This window comes from Sciurus carolinensis, chromosome 7 (assembly GCF_902686445.1).
Source record: "Sciurus carolinensis chromosome 7, mSciCar1.2, whole genome shotgun sequence".
Lineage (NCBI taxonomy): Eukaryota > Metazoa > Chordata > Mammalia > Rodentia > Sciuridae > Sciurus > Sciurus carolinensis.
In genome coordinates this window covers 35,407,334-35,420,445 of record NC_062219.1, presented here as the reverse complement: position 1 = coordinate 35,420,445, position 13,112 = coordinate 35,407,334, and the positions used below count along the sequence as shown (strand labels likewise).

General features: G+C 37.6%; 1 protein-coding gene across 7 annotated transcripts in view; it reads left to right on the top strand.

The window, feature by feature from the left end:
- Positions 1 to 13,112, top strand: part of Lama2 (laminin subunit alpha 2) — a 582,198-nt gene that overhangs the window by 424,001 nt on the left and 145,085 nt on the right. For all 7 annotated transcript variants that reach the window (XM_047557822.1, XM_047557827.1, XM_047557826.1 and 4 more), the window contains 2 exons: positions 4,132 to 4,274; positions 8,236 to 8,334. In XM_047557822.1, coding sequence (XP_047413778.1) covers positions 4,132 to 4,274; positions 8,236 to 8,334 — 242 coding nt within the window. The remainder of the gene's footprint in view (positions 1 to 4,131; positions 4,275 to 8,235; positions 8,335 to 13,112) is intronic.

Genomic DNA, 13,112 nt, shown 5'->3' with positions numbered 1-13,112 from the left:
ATAGTATATCACAGTAAATCAGATCTAGTTTTCCATTCCAGTCCCTGGTTTATTCTTATATGAAATAAAAACTGAGAAAATTGTGGGTACTTTCCCTGGAAATTTCTAGAATCATCCAGTAAGGAGCCTGTAGCCATATCTTCATCAACAAGCCAACTCAATTCCTTCTTGGAAATAGATAAGTTATACATCATAAATAAATCAGAGACAGGACTACCACAGGATTCCTGAAGAACATTCCACCCTAAAAAGCATGGTGAGATATCATGTTATCAAATATCTTTCAGAATCTTGAAACTGAAAAGAGCAAATTACTTGCTTATATTCTGGGATTATCTTCCAAAACCACAGCCTCGTTAGTAATAAATAGAACTTGTTTGGGATCCATGGAAAGGAAAAATTCATATTCTTAATTATTCTTAATAATATGAAGCATTGTTACAAATGCTTGTTTTTAACTTGTGAATTGCAACTTAAAAGTCTCTCAGTTGGAATCCATGCTCTGAATCATAGTGGCAAAACTTAGGGGTGTGTATTGATATTGGAAATGTAATATTTCAACTATATACAGTATAGCCTCATGATTCTGTAGGTTGACAATTTGGGTTGGGGTCAGTAAGACAGGGCTGTTGTTGCCATGTCTGGTGGTGTCTGGATGGCCCTAATCACAGGGAGGGGACTCCGCTGGTGGCAAGTTGGGCATGCCCCTCTCTGTTTCCTTTTATCCTTACGGTTGCCTGGGGTTTTCCTCGAGGTAACAAGTTTCCAAGAGTATGAAAGCAAAAACCACTAACACCTTGAGACTAAGTCTCAAAAGTCAAAAACTATTCCTGTGTCTCATTCTGTTGATCAGAGTGTATTACAAAGCCAATGTAGATTTGAGGGAAGAGAAGTAAACTTACGTCTTCACAGGTGCAGCAGAAAGGATGTAATCATTTTTAACCTACTACAGAAATCAACATCCCCTTGATCCGGTCAGTGACCTAGCGGTGCTCTTTCTTTCCTGGTGGTGTTTTGGACCTATTTTTTCTTCTCTGTCCCTACATGCAGTATCTATTTCCTGGGTCATCACTGAATGATAATGCCCCAGTGCAGCCACCACAATAGTCACCCCTGATTTCAGGTGGTCTCTGGTCCTTAAATCACAACAGTTTTCTTTCTATGATGATTGTTTGAATATTGTTTCTCTGTCCCTTGCAATCGGCATGGTTTCCCATTTCCTATCAAACATGTCACTCTCACATTCAGAAGCCTCCTGTTCGACCAATAGCATTCCCCTCTCTGACTTGAACATTCTGCCCCTAATCTCACACTCTCATGAACTTGTGTACATGCCATCCTCAGCCATTCTTAGTTCCAAATATTTTCTTGCTCTTTATTCACAAAGATATTAATACACAAGTCTTTATTGAATGTTTACTGTGTTCAAGACACTTTCTTGGTACAGTGAACAAAGTGTTTAAGGTCCCTCGTAAGTGAGGGAGAAACAATATATAATATGCAAACAACAAAACTAAGATAACCAGTGCAAACATGAGGGCTAAAATAATAAAACAGGGAATTCAGAGGTGACTGGGGAGTAATTCAAGTAAAGGTAACTTCAAAGTCATCAGGACCTTCCCCCTGAGCAAGTAACACTTGAACATTTGACCTGTATACCCAAAAAACAAGTGGATGAGGTTGAAGTGCCCTAGGTAGAGGACACCACAAGAAAATGACCTTGTCCACATCCTTACCTACTTTAGCATTGAGCATCCCTACCATTTACCATCTGGCAGGCAGGGGAAGGACCCAGGATCTGTGTTTTTATAAATCCCCATGTGATTCTAATGTGCAGCCAAATCTGAGAACCACTGATCTCCAGCAGAGCTTTTCAGACTTTTTTTCACATGGAGTCTTTCTCAAATGCAGTCTGAGGTTTACAAGATCTGGGGTAGAGCCCAAGACTATGCATTTCTAAGGAGCTCCCAGGCAGTGCCAAGACTACTAGTCTGGTAGCTCCTCACAGCATGGTGCACAGACCAGCAGTATGTATTCTTGCCAGTTTGGGGCATGATCCAGAGCTGTTCCAGATCTCAGTATTTTTCATGTTAGGTATTTTCCTCTCCTCTAATGTGTATAGTTTTGGTATCTTCATCTGCAGAATCCATCACAGCATGGTGCACAGACCAGCAGTATAGATGTTCAGGAACTTGTTAGGAAAGCACAAGCTCAGTCCAAGAATCAGACACCAGGAAATACAGTCACCTCCTGAATCAGAAACCTGGGGCATTCCAAGTCCCATGGAATTTCAGAAAATCCTTTGGGTAACTCTAAGGCCTACTGAAGTTGGAGAACCAGACTGTGAATCTAGATGTTTAGGCATGGTCAGTTTGGCACTTCAGTGTCCTGTGTTGTGTTTCTATAATCATTTCATGATTAAGCTGTTGAAGCTTGCACTGAAGCCACAATGTTCTCTTCCTTTTGTTTAGCTTCCATAATGCGCAAATTCTTCCATTCTAGTTAGGGGGATGAGAGAGACACAGGTACTAGGAATGAAATTGATCAAATTATGTTGTTATACTGTGTGCATGTATACAAATATGTAGCATTGAATCCCACTATTATGTGTGCTTATAGTTGACCTATTAAAAAAAATTAGAAGAGACACAGCTCCATTTCCAGCCTTCTGTCCCCGTCCCCAAAGCCTTTGTTCACTCCACTTGTCAAGGATTGGGAGCTTGCAGAGCCCCTGCAGATGACACTCCATGGTTGCCGTGTCACCTGCAAGGAGCTGATTTATCAAAAGTCATGCTGGGGCAGTTTAATCCCTGTGAAAAGATATTGTAACTCACCTCTAACTGCTGTCCTATCAAAAAATCACCCTCTATACTACTTCTCTTTGTTTACAAGATTCTGCTAATGGTTTTCTCTCCATTAAGCCACTCAGGGGAGTGCTATTTAGAGAACTAATTGAATTCTTGCCAGTTTGGGGCATGATCCAGCACTGCTCCAGATCTCGGTATTTTCCACGTTAGGTATTTTCCTCTCCTCTAATGTGTTTAGTCTTGGTATCTCCATCTGCAGAATGGAAGTTAGAGATTGTAACTGTATACATGAATTTATCTATTTCATCAGCATGGTAATACATGTTTCTTTGCATGAAGAGATACCTCATTACTCTGCAAAGTAAAACTATAAAGTGGCAAGTGAAATATATATAATTGAAAATCCTCCCAAAATATCAATACATGTTAATTTTAGAAATTGTACTATATGTAATATTAATTTGATAATGAAGAGATTTAAAAATCCATTTTTCTCTCTACCCACTCTACCTCCAAATTTGAAGAGTTCCTCTTTCTGATCACTGAAAAGATTGTAAGTACAACATTAGCACTCTTGGCTACTTAAAAGATAACACTTTCCTGACCCTTAGCCATTATTTATCTACAAGACTGGATAAGGTTAATCATCAAGGTGAGGATTTATGGGTGTATCTAACCATGGATGAAAAAGTGTTGAGGTTAGCCACAGAGGAAGAGTTGGCAAACAAATAAGTAAATAAATAACTATCAAGACAAGGTAAAAACATTATAAAAAGAAGATTTCTTTTGACTTTAAAAATAATTCTGTTTAATATGTAATCAAATAATTTCCATAATTTTCAATATGTAATACATGAAGCACATGCAGTACAATTTGCCTGAGTGTAGCACTGCACATTTTTATACATAGAACAATTTGGATACACTGCAGTATGTTTTATTCACTAGCTACAGATTTCCTCTAGATTGTTCCTATGGGGTCTTTGGAGTGTTTTATAATTTTATATTCGGTGTTTCACCTTTTCTTTACTACTTTTGCAATATGTTTCTTTTCCCTAAAAGTCTATTCGGTCCTCCTTTTGGTCCCTATATGTAGTTCATCCTCTATATTTCTCGTTCTGGGTGGCAGGTGTATCTACTCCATTGTTATTATTCTCATCTTTTCTCAAAGGCCATTCATTCAATAGCACTAATTATCTGAGATAAGTACTACTTTTTTTCACAGAATTATGCTTGGACCATAAATTATTTCATTGCTGAAATCTTTGAACATCTGGTTGGCACGTTTAGCAGAAGTAAATATTCTTTGTTGTTTCCTTTTCAGTTTGTGGAGATGAATGCACAGGCCTGCTTCTCGGTGACCTGGCTCGCCTAGAGCAGATGGCCATGAGCATCAACCTTACGGGCCCACTGCCTGCTCCCTATAGAATTCTCTATGGCATTGAAAATACAACTCAGGAACTAAAGGTAGGTTGGTGCAGTAAAGCAAGAACCAGGGCCAAGGTGACAGAAGCATCCCAAGTGACATTGACCATAATTGGTAAATGCTCTTTCCACTGCCCCAAATCAAGGAGAGCAGCTGTTAGGGAAGCTTACATTTTTCTAAACCAGTCTTTTTCAAAATGGAAAACTGTAATATGCAGAGTGCCATTAAAGGAAAAAGAGTCTCATCTATACCCCCCCACTGTTTTTCCTAAATCAGTTTTATTATGTGACTTAAATATGTGTGAACATAAAATCAGGTATGTACTCCTTATACTTATAGCTCCATAAAATCAAAACAAATTAATTCTTACAGAAGTCTACAAAACCAATAAAATTCAAATTAAAAACATTAATCTAAAGTAATATAATTTTGGCTAAAAGTAAATTGCTACTTGGAACAAGACTATGATTCTGACTACCTCCACGTGGGTTTTTCCATCAGCAGGTGGTACGTGGTAGCTCAGTTGTCTTACCCTTCCACAGCTGAACTTCAGAGCCTTGCAAGGGGTCCTGTGTGACTTTTGGCATCACTTGACAAGTGCCTGTGACTTGTAGGCTCAAATTTGCCAAACATGTAAGATGTAGTCTCTGATATCAGGAGTTAGTGTACATCTTGGGTGCCTACTCTGGGATCCAGAGGAGCTTACATTAATAATTAAGGTTGGTGTTAAAATGAAAATCCAAGATTAATTTTTTGTTCTAAAGAACTAGTCGACCTTTGAACATACTTCTGCAAGTCCCAGTTTGAGAAACACTATTCTAAAACATTGTTAAAGCTTTTGGTCATTGATGGATAGGAAGAAATGTTAAGGAATCTGAGGTCATTTTAAAAAGATGAAAAGTATACAATTATATGCTATCAGTCAGTTACCAATTATTTATGAGAAACTATAGAATGCTCAGGGTTGCACTTGGTACTCTGGAGTATTTTTTGACTTCTGTAATATTGTCAATACCCTCGGGAATCTTAGATTCTATGTAACTTTAAAAAATCATTGAGTGATAATTCAATGATTAGCAAAAGTCATACTATGTGCTTTATCAAGATTGGAAGTACAATAGAGTACAAAGATTAGAAAAAAGCAGTAAGCTTCTGGATAACTGGATAATACACTCTTAATGAGAGTATAATTTGTGTTCAAAGTTAAAGGTAGATACCATTTTAACAAGCAGAGAAGTATTGGTGAGGGCGAGGAAGAAATTCAAAATTGACTTACTCAACCATGACATGTTCCCATCTGAGGAATATATTTTTAAACCTGACCATAGCCTTATTATTATGCCTACTTTACTGAAAATGTTACTAATGATGATAGCAAGAATAACTAAAATGTATTGGAAAACTAAGCAATTAACTGAAATCTTACATGAATAACCCATACATAACTCATATAGAAATTCCAAGAACTAAGAAAAGTGTTTTCGTGGATTGAATGCTTATGTTCCCCACAGAGTTCATATGTTGAAGGCTGTCTTAGTCTGTTTAGGCAGCTATAACAAAATGCTATAAACTGGGTAGCTTGTGAAGCACAGGAACTTATTCTTCACCACTCTAGAGATTGGAAAGTCCAAAATAAAGGCAGATTGTGTATCTGATGAAGGTCCCTTCCTCATAGATGGTACTTCTTGCTGTGTCCCCACATGGTAGAAGAGAATAGCTAGCTTTGTCAGATCTCTTTCCTAAGGGCACTAATCCCAATCATGAAGTCTGCACCTTTATGTCCTTATCACATTCCAAAAGCACTACTTCCTAATACATCACCTTAGAGACTAAAATTTTATAGGGAGACAAACATTCCATAACAATAATAAGCCCCAACCCGGTAATGTCATGGTGCCTGGAGAAAGGATCTCAGGAAGATAAATAGTTAGATTAGGGCATGAGGGTAAACACCTTAGGATGGAATTAGTGGCCTCATATGAAGAAGTGGTGGAATCTTCTTTCCCCACATCCCTTTCCTTCTCCCTCTCCCTACTGTTTGAGAATATAAGGAAAAACCAGCCATCTATCTGTATGTCTTTAGGCCCTCACCAGGAAACAAATTGTCTGGCACCTTGATCTTAAGGACTTCCTAACTTCCAGAACTGTGTTTTGCACAAACCACCAGTCTGTAATATTTCCTTTTATAAAAGTCTGGTCTTAGACAGATGCACTGTATTATCTTTGTTTTTCAAGTAGGGAAACTGAGGCACAAGAAGTTTTGTATAAGGCACCAAGTTTCAAAGCGATGGAGTGAAACTAGGATTTAAATAGAGGTAGTATAACTTTAAGGCTTATCAGAATGACTGTCTTTATAAAACTCAGCGAGATAAAGTAACATGCCAGGGAGGAGCCAGGGAGCCGGTGGTGCCATCTCCCTGACCCATAGCCCCTGCTTGCTCTTGCCATTGAGTCTTGCCAGATGAGCAGAGGGAGCGGTATGAAGGAGGCCTGTCTAGAGACATTACAAGTCAGGCCTGCTAGTGATTGATAAAGCGGGGGACTGAGTAGGCCAGGCTGATATGAGGGACAACCTTGAAAGCAGGCAGAGGAATCTGAGTTTACTTCATAGTCCTAATATTCAGGGATATGAAGTTTCCACAAAGAGGATGCTGACCAGTTATTTTCCAAGTGCATCGAGGGAATACAAAGAAAAGAAATTAAATTAGAAAAGCAAACATTCCAGTTGGATGTAAGTATTTTTAAAAAGTAATACTTAAGCGATGGACGATGAAGTGCTGAAGGGCCCTGTGGAAGAGGTCCCAATCGTCACCAGGCTAAGGACTTCAGTTGCCCACTCCCTTACGTCTGGGTGTTAATGAAAACGAGCTTGCTGTCCTTAAATTCCAAATTCTCTTTGTGTATTCTTATTACATAATTCATTAAGAAGTGGGATACTTAACATCCCATTTTGATATTTTAAAATCTTAAGCAAGTTATTTAACCTCTTTCCTCAGTTTCTTTCACTGTGGCAATGCTCCGTAGGTCCCAACCAAAGACCACAAGACCACACACATGATAGAGTGAAGTTGGGTTTATTAGCTCACTCAAGCTATGGACATGGAACGCCAGGGAGAAGAGTGGGCATCTCAATAAGAGGGTTTTAGGAAGAACATAGAGTATGTTGGGTGCTCGGTGGTTTGAGGGCAGATTCCAGAAAGCAGGGATTGATACTGAATTAGGTGTTATTAGGAAGTGGGGATAATTACACATTTGAATAGTCTAATGACATATCTAGGAAGAACAGAGGGAAACAAACTATGAGCGAGGGAACTGTGGTCCTTCATATTAGCCAGCAAATAGGATTTTTTGGTATTATCTAAGCACAGAGAAATACTATTGTCTGTGCTTAGATAAGATTATAGAATGGTCTCATTTTTTCTTTTATTCACCACTATCACAGAGTGACCCTATCTAATCTTGTGAAATTGTATATTCAATAGGAGAAGAAAGTGGCCTGGCGTTCACAGCTCTACCTATATCGAGTCCAGGTCAGTTAGTGCAAGGGTGTCTATGCCAAGTGCCACGCTTCTCTTTCTTCCCTGTAAACTCTGTTTCTGGTGATTGGAACCAGGAGTACTGTAGAGGTTCATCTTAATTCTACTTGATATTAGATTTTTAACTCTCTTTAAGCCACAGTTTTGCTCATCCACAAAATAGAATGGCATTTGCCAGGTAGGGCGCCTATAAGTGAAATAATAAATACAAACAAACAAACAAACAAACAAAACAAAAGCATATAGGAATTTCTCAATAAATTGCTGCAATTTTTGCTATTTGCTAGAGTATTTAGCATAATGCTCAGTATATAAGTGCCCACTTGAAACAGCGTTGTTTTTTTTTTTTTCTTTTTAAGGTGAAAAATCAAGTTCTTTGTATATATAGGAAAACTGTGTTCTGTTCAACCCTATGATTACTGCAAAACCACTTACTGAAGTGTGTATGGGATGAAATGTTTTTCAGCACCTGCTCTCACCCCAGCGGGCCCCTGAGAGGCTTATTCAGTTGGCAGAAGGCAATCTGAATACACTCGTGATGGAAATGAATGAGCTTCTGACCAGGGTAAGTTGGCAAAATTGTGACTCTTCTTAAAATAGATGGATACAAGAAATTAATTTCCATAGGAACTAAACTATGTCAAAGTTCAGAGACCCTAATCTTGTTCTTCCCAATTTGATGCTCATCTTGACTTGCTACTTCTGTTTGAAGTCAAATCTTAAAAGCCAGTAGTGGGTCCTCCCCACTCCAACAAAAAAAGATTGTGGTACTTGGGAATTAAGAACAAAGACCAAAAATATGAGAATGGCAATGTATTTTCAGAACTGTATTCAGTAGCCTTTATGCTAAAGTTTTTATCAATTCTAAATTTCAAAAGCACTGTCCTTGATTTGTGGGAAAAAAAAAAACAACAAGTGAAAATACTTGTAATCTCTTTGATCTCATGGGATTTTTCATTTGTATAGAAACACAGACTCAGTCAGTATTCTTACACACAAAAAGGGAAATCTTCTTTATTGTGAAAATCCCAAGCATTTAAGGCAACTTTTAGAGTCAGAATACAAAATCCATGTTGCATTTATCAGACTCTTTCAGGAATTGGTAATTTTAAATTTCCAAAATGCACTAGGGTTAAGTTTCTTTTTTGCTGGGAGAGAAGGAAGAAAACAACATAAAGCCCGCCATCTTGTGGCCAGAAAAATGCATGAACAAGAATCCAGCCTGCTCTGTGGGAATTCAGTTGATTATTCAAGTTTAAGCTTTAAATGACAAAGAATACTAGAGCTAGAAGGTTTTAGAGATGATCTACTCCATTTTGTATTTAAAGAAGAACTGCCTCAGGCTGTGATAGCGAAATGAATCAACAATGGCCATCAATTCACTACTCAAGGACCTAACCAGGAACAAACTCCAGATTCCCATTGGCCCAGGACATTTTCCACATAAACTACTGCTGGATTAGGAAAATTTCCACAGGGAAATCAAATGGCTTCTGAGCACATAATGCTAAACAATGGCTGTGATGTTACAAGTAGCATACTAAACACTTTTTCAGAATCTCAAACCAGCAATATAGAACATACATAGTTGCTTGCCAAATGTATTTAGACCCTGAATTAAATTCAGGAGTATATGAATCTCATATTAATTTGATATTTAATAATTTATCTATTACATGACTATTACTAAATAAGAGATTTTAAGTGAATCGTGGCAGAGTGAACTCAATTCAATTCAATTTATATGTTCACCCCATACACAGCCCAAGTGTTATCAGATGAAAAACATTAATGAGGCTTAATCTGTCTTCAGGCACCTTTCTGTAGTGTGTGTGTGTGTGTGTGTGTGTGTGTGTGTGTGTTTATGCATATGTGTATGTGCAATCATGTACGTGTGTGTGACATTTACATATATGAAGAATAGTATTAGTCAACTACATACAAATATATGTATACATATCTTGATATATATATATCTGTATGTAGTTTACTAATTTTCGATGGCCCTCCCATACCCACAGCCACCCTTACTATTCACCCCCCACACCAGAGTGGTTCTTGTGTTAGGATCAGTGAACCGATAGTGCTGTATTATTATCAACCAACATTAAAGTTTACCTTAGTGATTACTCTTGGAGTTATATATTCAATAGAAACACATCTTGGTGTTTATCCCTCATTATAGTGTCCTACAGAAAAGTACCACTACCCTAGAAATCTTTTGTGCTCCACCTCCTCATTATCCCTCCTCCCTAACCCATAGCAACTGCTAGTTTTCCCTGTCTCCATAGTTTGGTCTTTGTTGGAATGTCCTGTAATTGGAATCACATAGGTTGTAGCTTTTACAGATGAGCTTCTTTCCCTTCTTTATGCATCTAAAATTTATATCTTTTCATGGTTTAATAGCTTGTTTCTTTATAATGCTGAATAATATTATGTTGTCTGGATATATCAGTTTATACACTCGCTTACTGAAGGATATTGGTTGCTTCCAAGTTTGGCAATATGAATAAAGTGACTGAATATCTATATTCAAATTTTTGTGAGAACCTATTTTTGAGTCACTTGGGTACAAACCAAGCCAGTCTTGATTGCTGGAGTTTTTGTTTACTTTTATAAGAAATTGAGAAAATGTCTTCCCCTTTGTACCATTTTGTATTCCAACAGTAATAAATGAGAGTTGCTATGGCTCCACATCCTCACCAGATTTGGTGGTGTTAGTGATCTGGATTTGGGTCATTCTAGACGGTGTTCATGGTATCCCATTTGTTTCACTTGCAATCCTCTAATGATACATGATGTTGGGTGTTCTTCATCTATTTATTTGCCATCTATATATCTTCCTTGAGAAGGAATCTTTATCCCATTTTTAATTGGATTGTTTTCTTACTGTCAAATTTTAAGTGATTTTTTTGTGGATTTCATATAACAGTTCTGTATCACATATGTCGTTTGCAGATATCTCTCCCAACTCCTGCTTGCCATCTCATTCTTGTAAGAGTATATTTCACAGAGCGGAACTTTTTAATTTTAATGATATCCAGCTTATCAATTTTCTTTCATGTTTGTACCTTTGGTTTTGTAATTCAAAAATCACTGCCAATAAATCAATGTTGACATTCTTTTTTTATGCCTGAGGTGCAGTCCATAGGGTTGTCAAAATCTGTCCGCAGATGATTCTGATGTCACAGAATTGAAAACTACTATGATCCTAATCATCGACCTAATGGCTAAGACTCCCCTTCTATGGAAAGTGCTTTTGACTGGTCCTGACAATTTAATGATGCTCTTTCCCCACCCATCCCTGCTTTGACTAGCCATGTATTGCCACTTTAATTCTTTTGGATAAATAGCAAGGAGTAGTATAACTAGTGATTCCAGTCATAGTGTTTTCAGGAACCACCGTACAGATTTCCATAATATCTCTACTAATGTACAATCTCACCCAACAGTTGGTATTTTCTTTTTTCCCTCATCCTCAATAACATTTATTGCTATTTTCTCTCTTAACGACTGCTATTCTTACTGGAGTAAAATGAAATCTCATACTTCTGATTTGCATTTCCCTGATAGTGAAAGATTTTTTTAAAATATATATAATTGCTGCCTATTAGTACTTCTTTTGAGAAGTATCTGTTTAGTTCATTTGTCCATTTATTGATTGGGTTATTTGGTTTTTCTTTTCTTTCTTTTTCTGGTGTTAAGCATTTTAAGTTCTTTTTTTTTTCTTTTATTTATTTTTTTATTGCAAACAAATGAGGTACAACTTGTTTCTCTGTTTGTACATGAAGTAGAGGCATACCATTTGTGTAACCATACATTTACATAGGGTAATGGTGTTTGATTCATTCTGTTATTTTTGCCTTCTCCACCACCCCTCCCAACCCTCTTTTGCCTCTTTACAGTCCCTCCTTCCTCCATTCTTCCCTCCCTCCCATCCCGCATTTACGTATCATCATCCACTTATCAGGGAGAACATTCATCCTTTGGTTTTTTTGAGATTGGCTTATCTCACTTAACATGATATTCTCCAATTTCATCCATTTGCCTGCAAATGCCATAATTTTGTTATTCTTTATGACTAATATTCCATGGTATATATATACCACAGTTTCTTTATCCATTCATCAATTGAGGGGCATCCAGGTTGGTTCCACAATCTGGCTATTGTGAATTGAGCAGCTGTGAACGTTGACGTGGCTGCATCTCTGTAGTATGCTGATTTTAAGTCCTTTGGATATAGGTCGAAGAGTGGGATAGCTGGGTCAAATGGTGGTTCCATTCCAAGTTTTCTAAGGAATCTCCACACTGCTTTCCAGAGTGGCTGCACTAATTTGCAGCCCCACCAGCAATGTATGAGTGTACCTTTTTCCCCACATCCTCGCCAACACCTGTTGTTGCTTGTATTCTTGATAATCGCCATTCTAATTGGGGTGAGATGGAATCTTAGGGTGGTTTTGATTTGCATTTCTCTTATTACTAGAGATGTTGAACATTTTTTCACATATCTGTTGATTGCTTGTACATCTTCTTCTGTGAAGTGTCTGTTCATTTCCTTAGCCCATTTGTTGATTGGGTTATTTGTATTTTTCGTTTAGAGATTTTTGAGTTCTTTATATATTCTGGAAATTAGTGCTCTATCTGAAGTATGAGTGGCAAAGATTTTCTCCCACTCTGTAGGCTTTCTCTTCACATTGCTGATAGTATCCTTTGCTGAGAGAAAGCTTTTTAGTTTGAATCTGTCCCAGTTATTGATTCTTGCTTTTATTTCTTGTGCTATGGGAGTCCTGTTAAGGAAGTCTGATCCTAAGCTGACATGTTGAAGATTTGGACCTACTTTTTCTTCTATAAGATGCAGGATCTCTGGTCTGATTCCAAGGTCCTTGATCCATTTTGAGTTGAGTTTTGCGTAGGGTGAGAGATAGAGGTTTAGTTTAAATCTGCATATGGATTTCCAGTTTTCCCAGCACCATTTGTTGAAGAGGCTATCTTTTCTCCATTGTATGTTTTTGGCACCTTTTTCTAGTATGAGAAAACTGTATTTATTTGGGTTTGTGTCTGTGTCCTCTATTCTGTACCATCGATCTACCCATCTATTTTGGTGCCAATACCATGCTGTTTTTGTTACTATTGCTTTGTAGTATAGTTGAAGTTCTGGTATTGTGATACAGGTTATCTATGCTAAGCCATGGCTAATATCATTCTAAATGGTGAAAAACTGAAAGAATTCCCCCTAAAAACTGGAACAAGGCAGGGATGCCTTCTTTCACCACTTCTATTCAACATTGTCCTTGAAACTATAGCCTGAGCAATTAGACAGACCAAAGAAATTAAAGAGATACA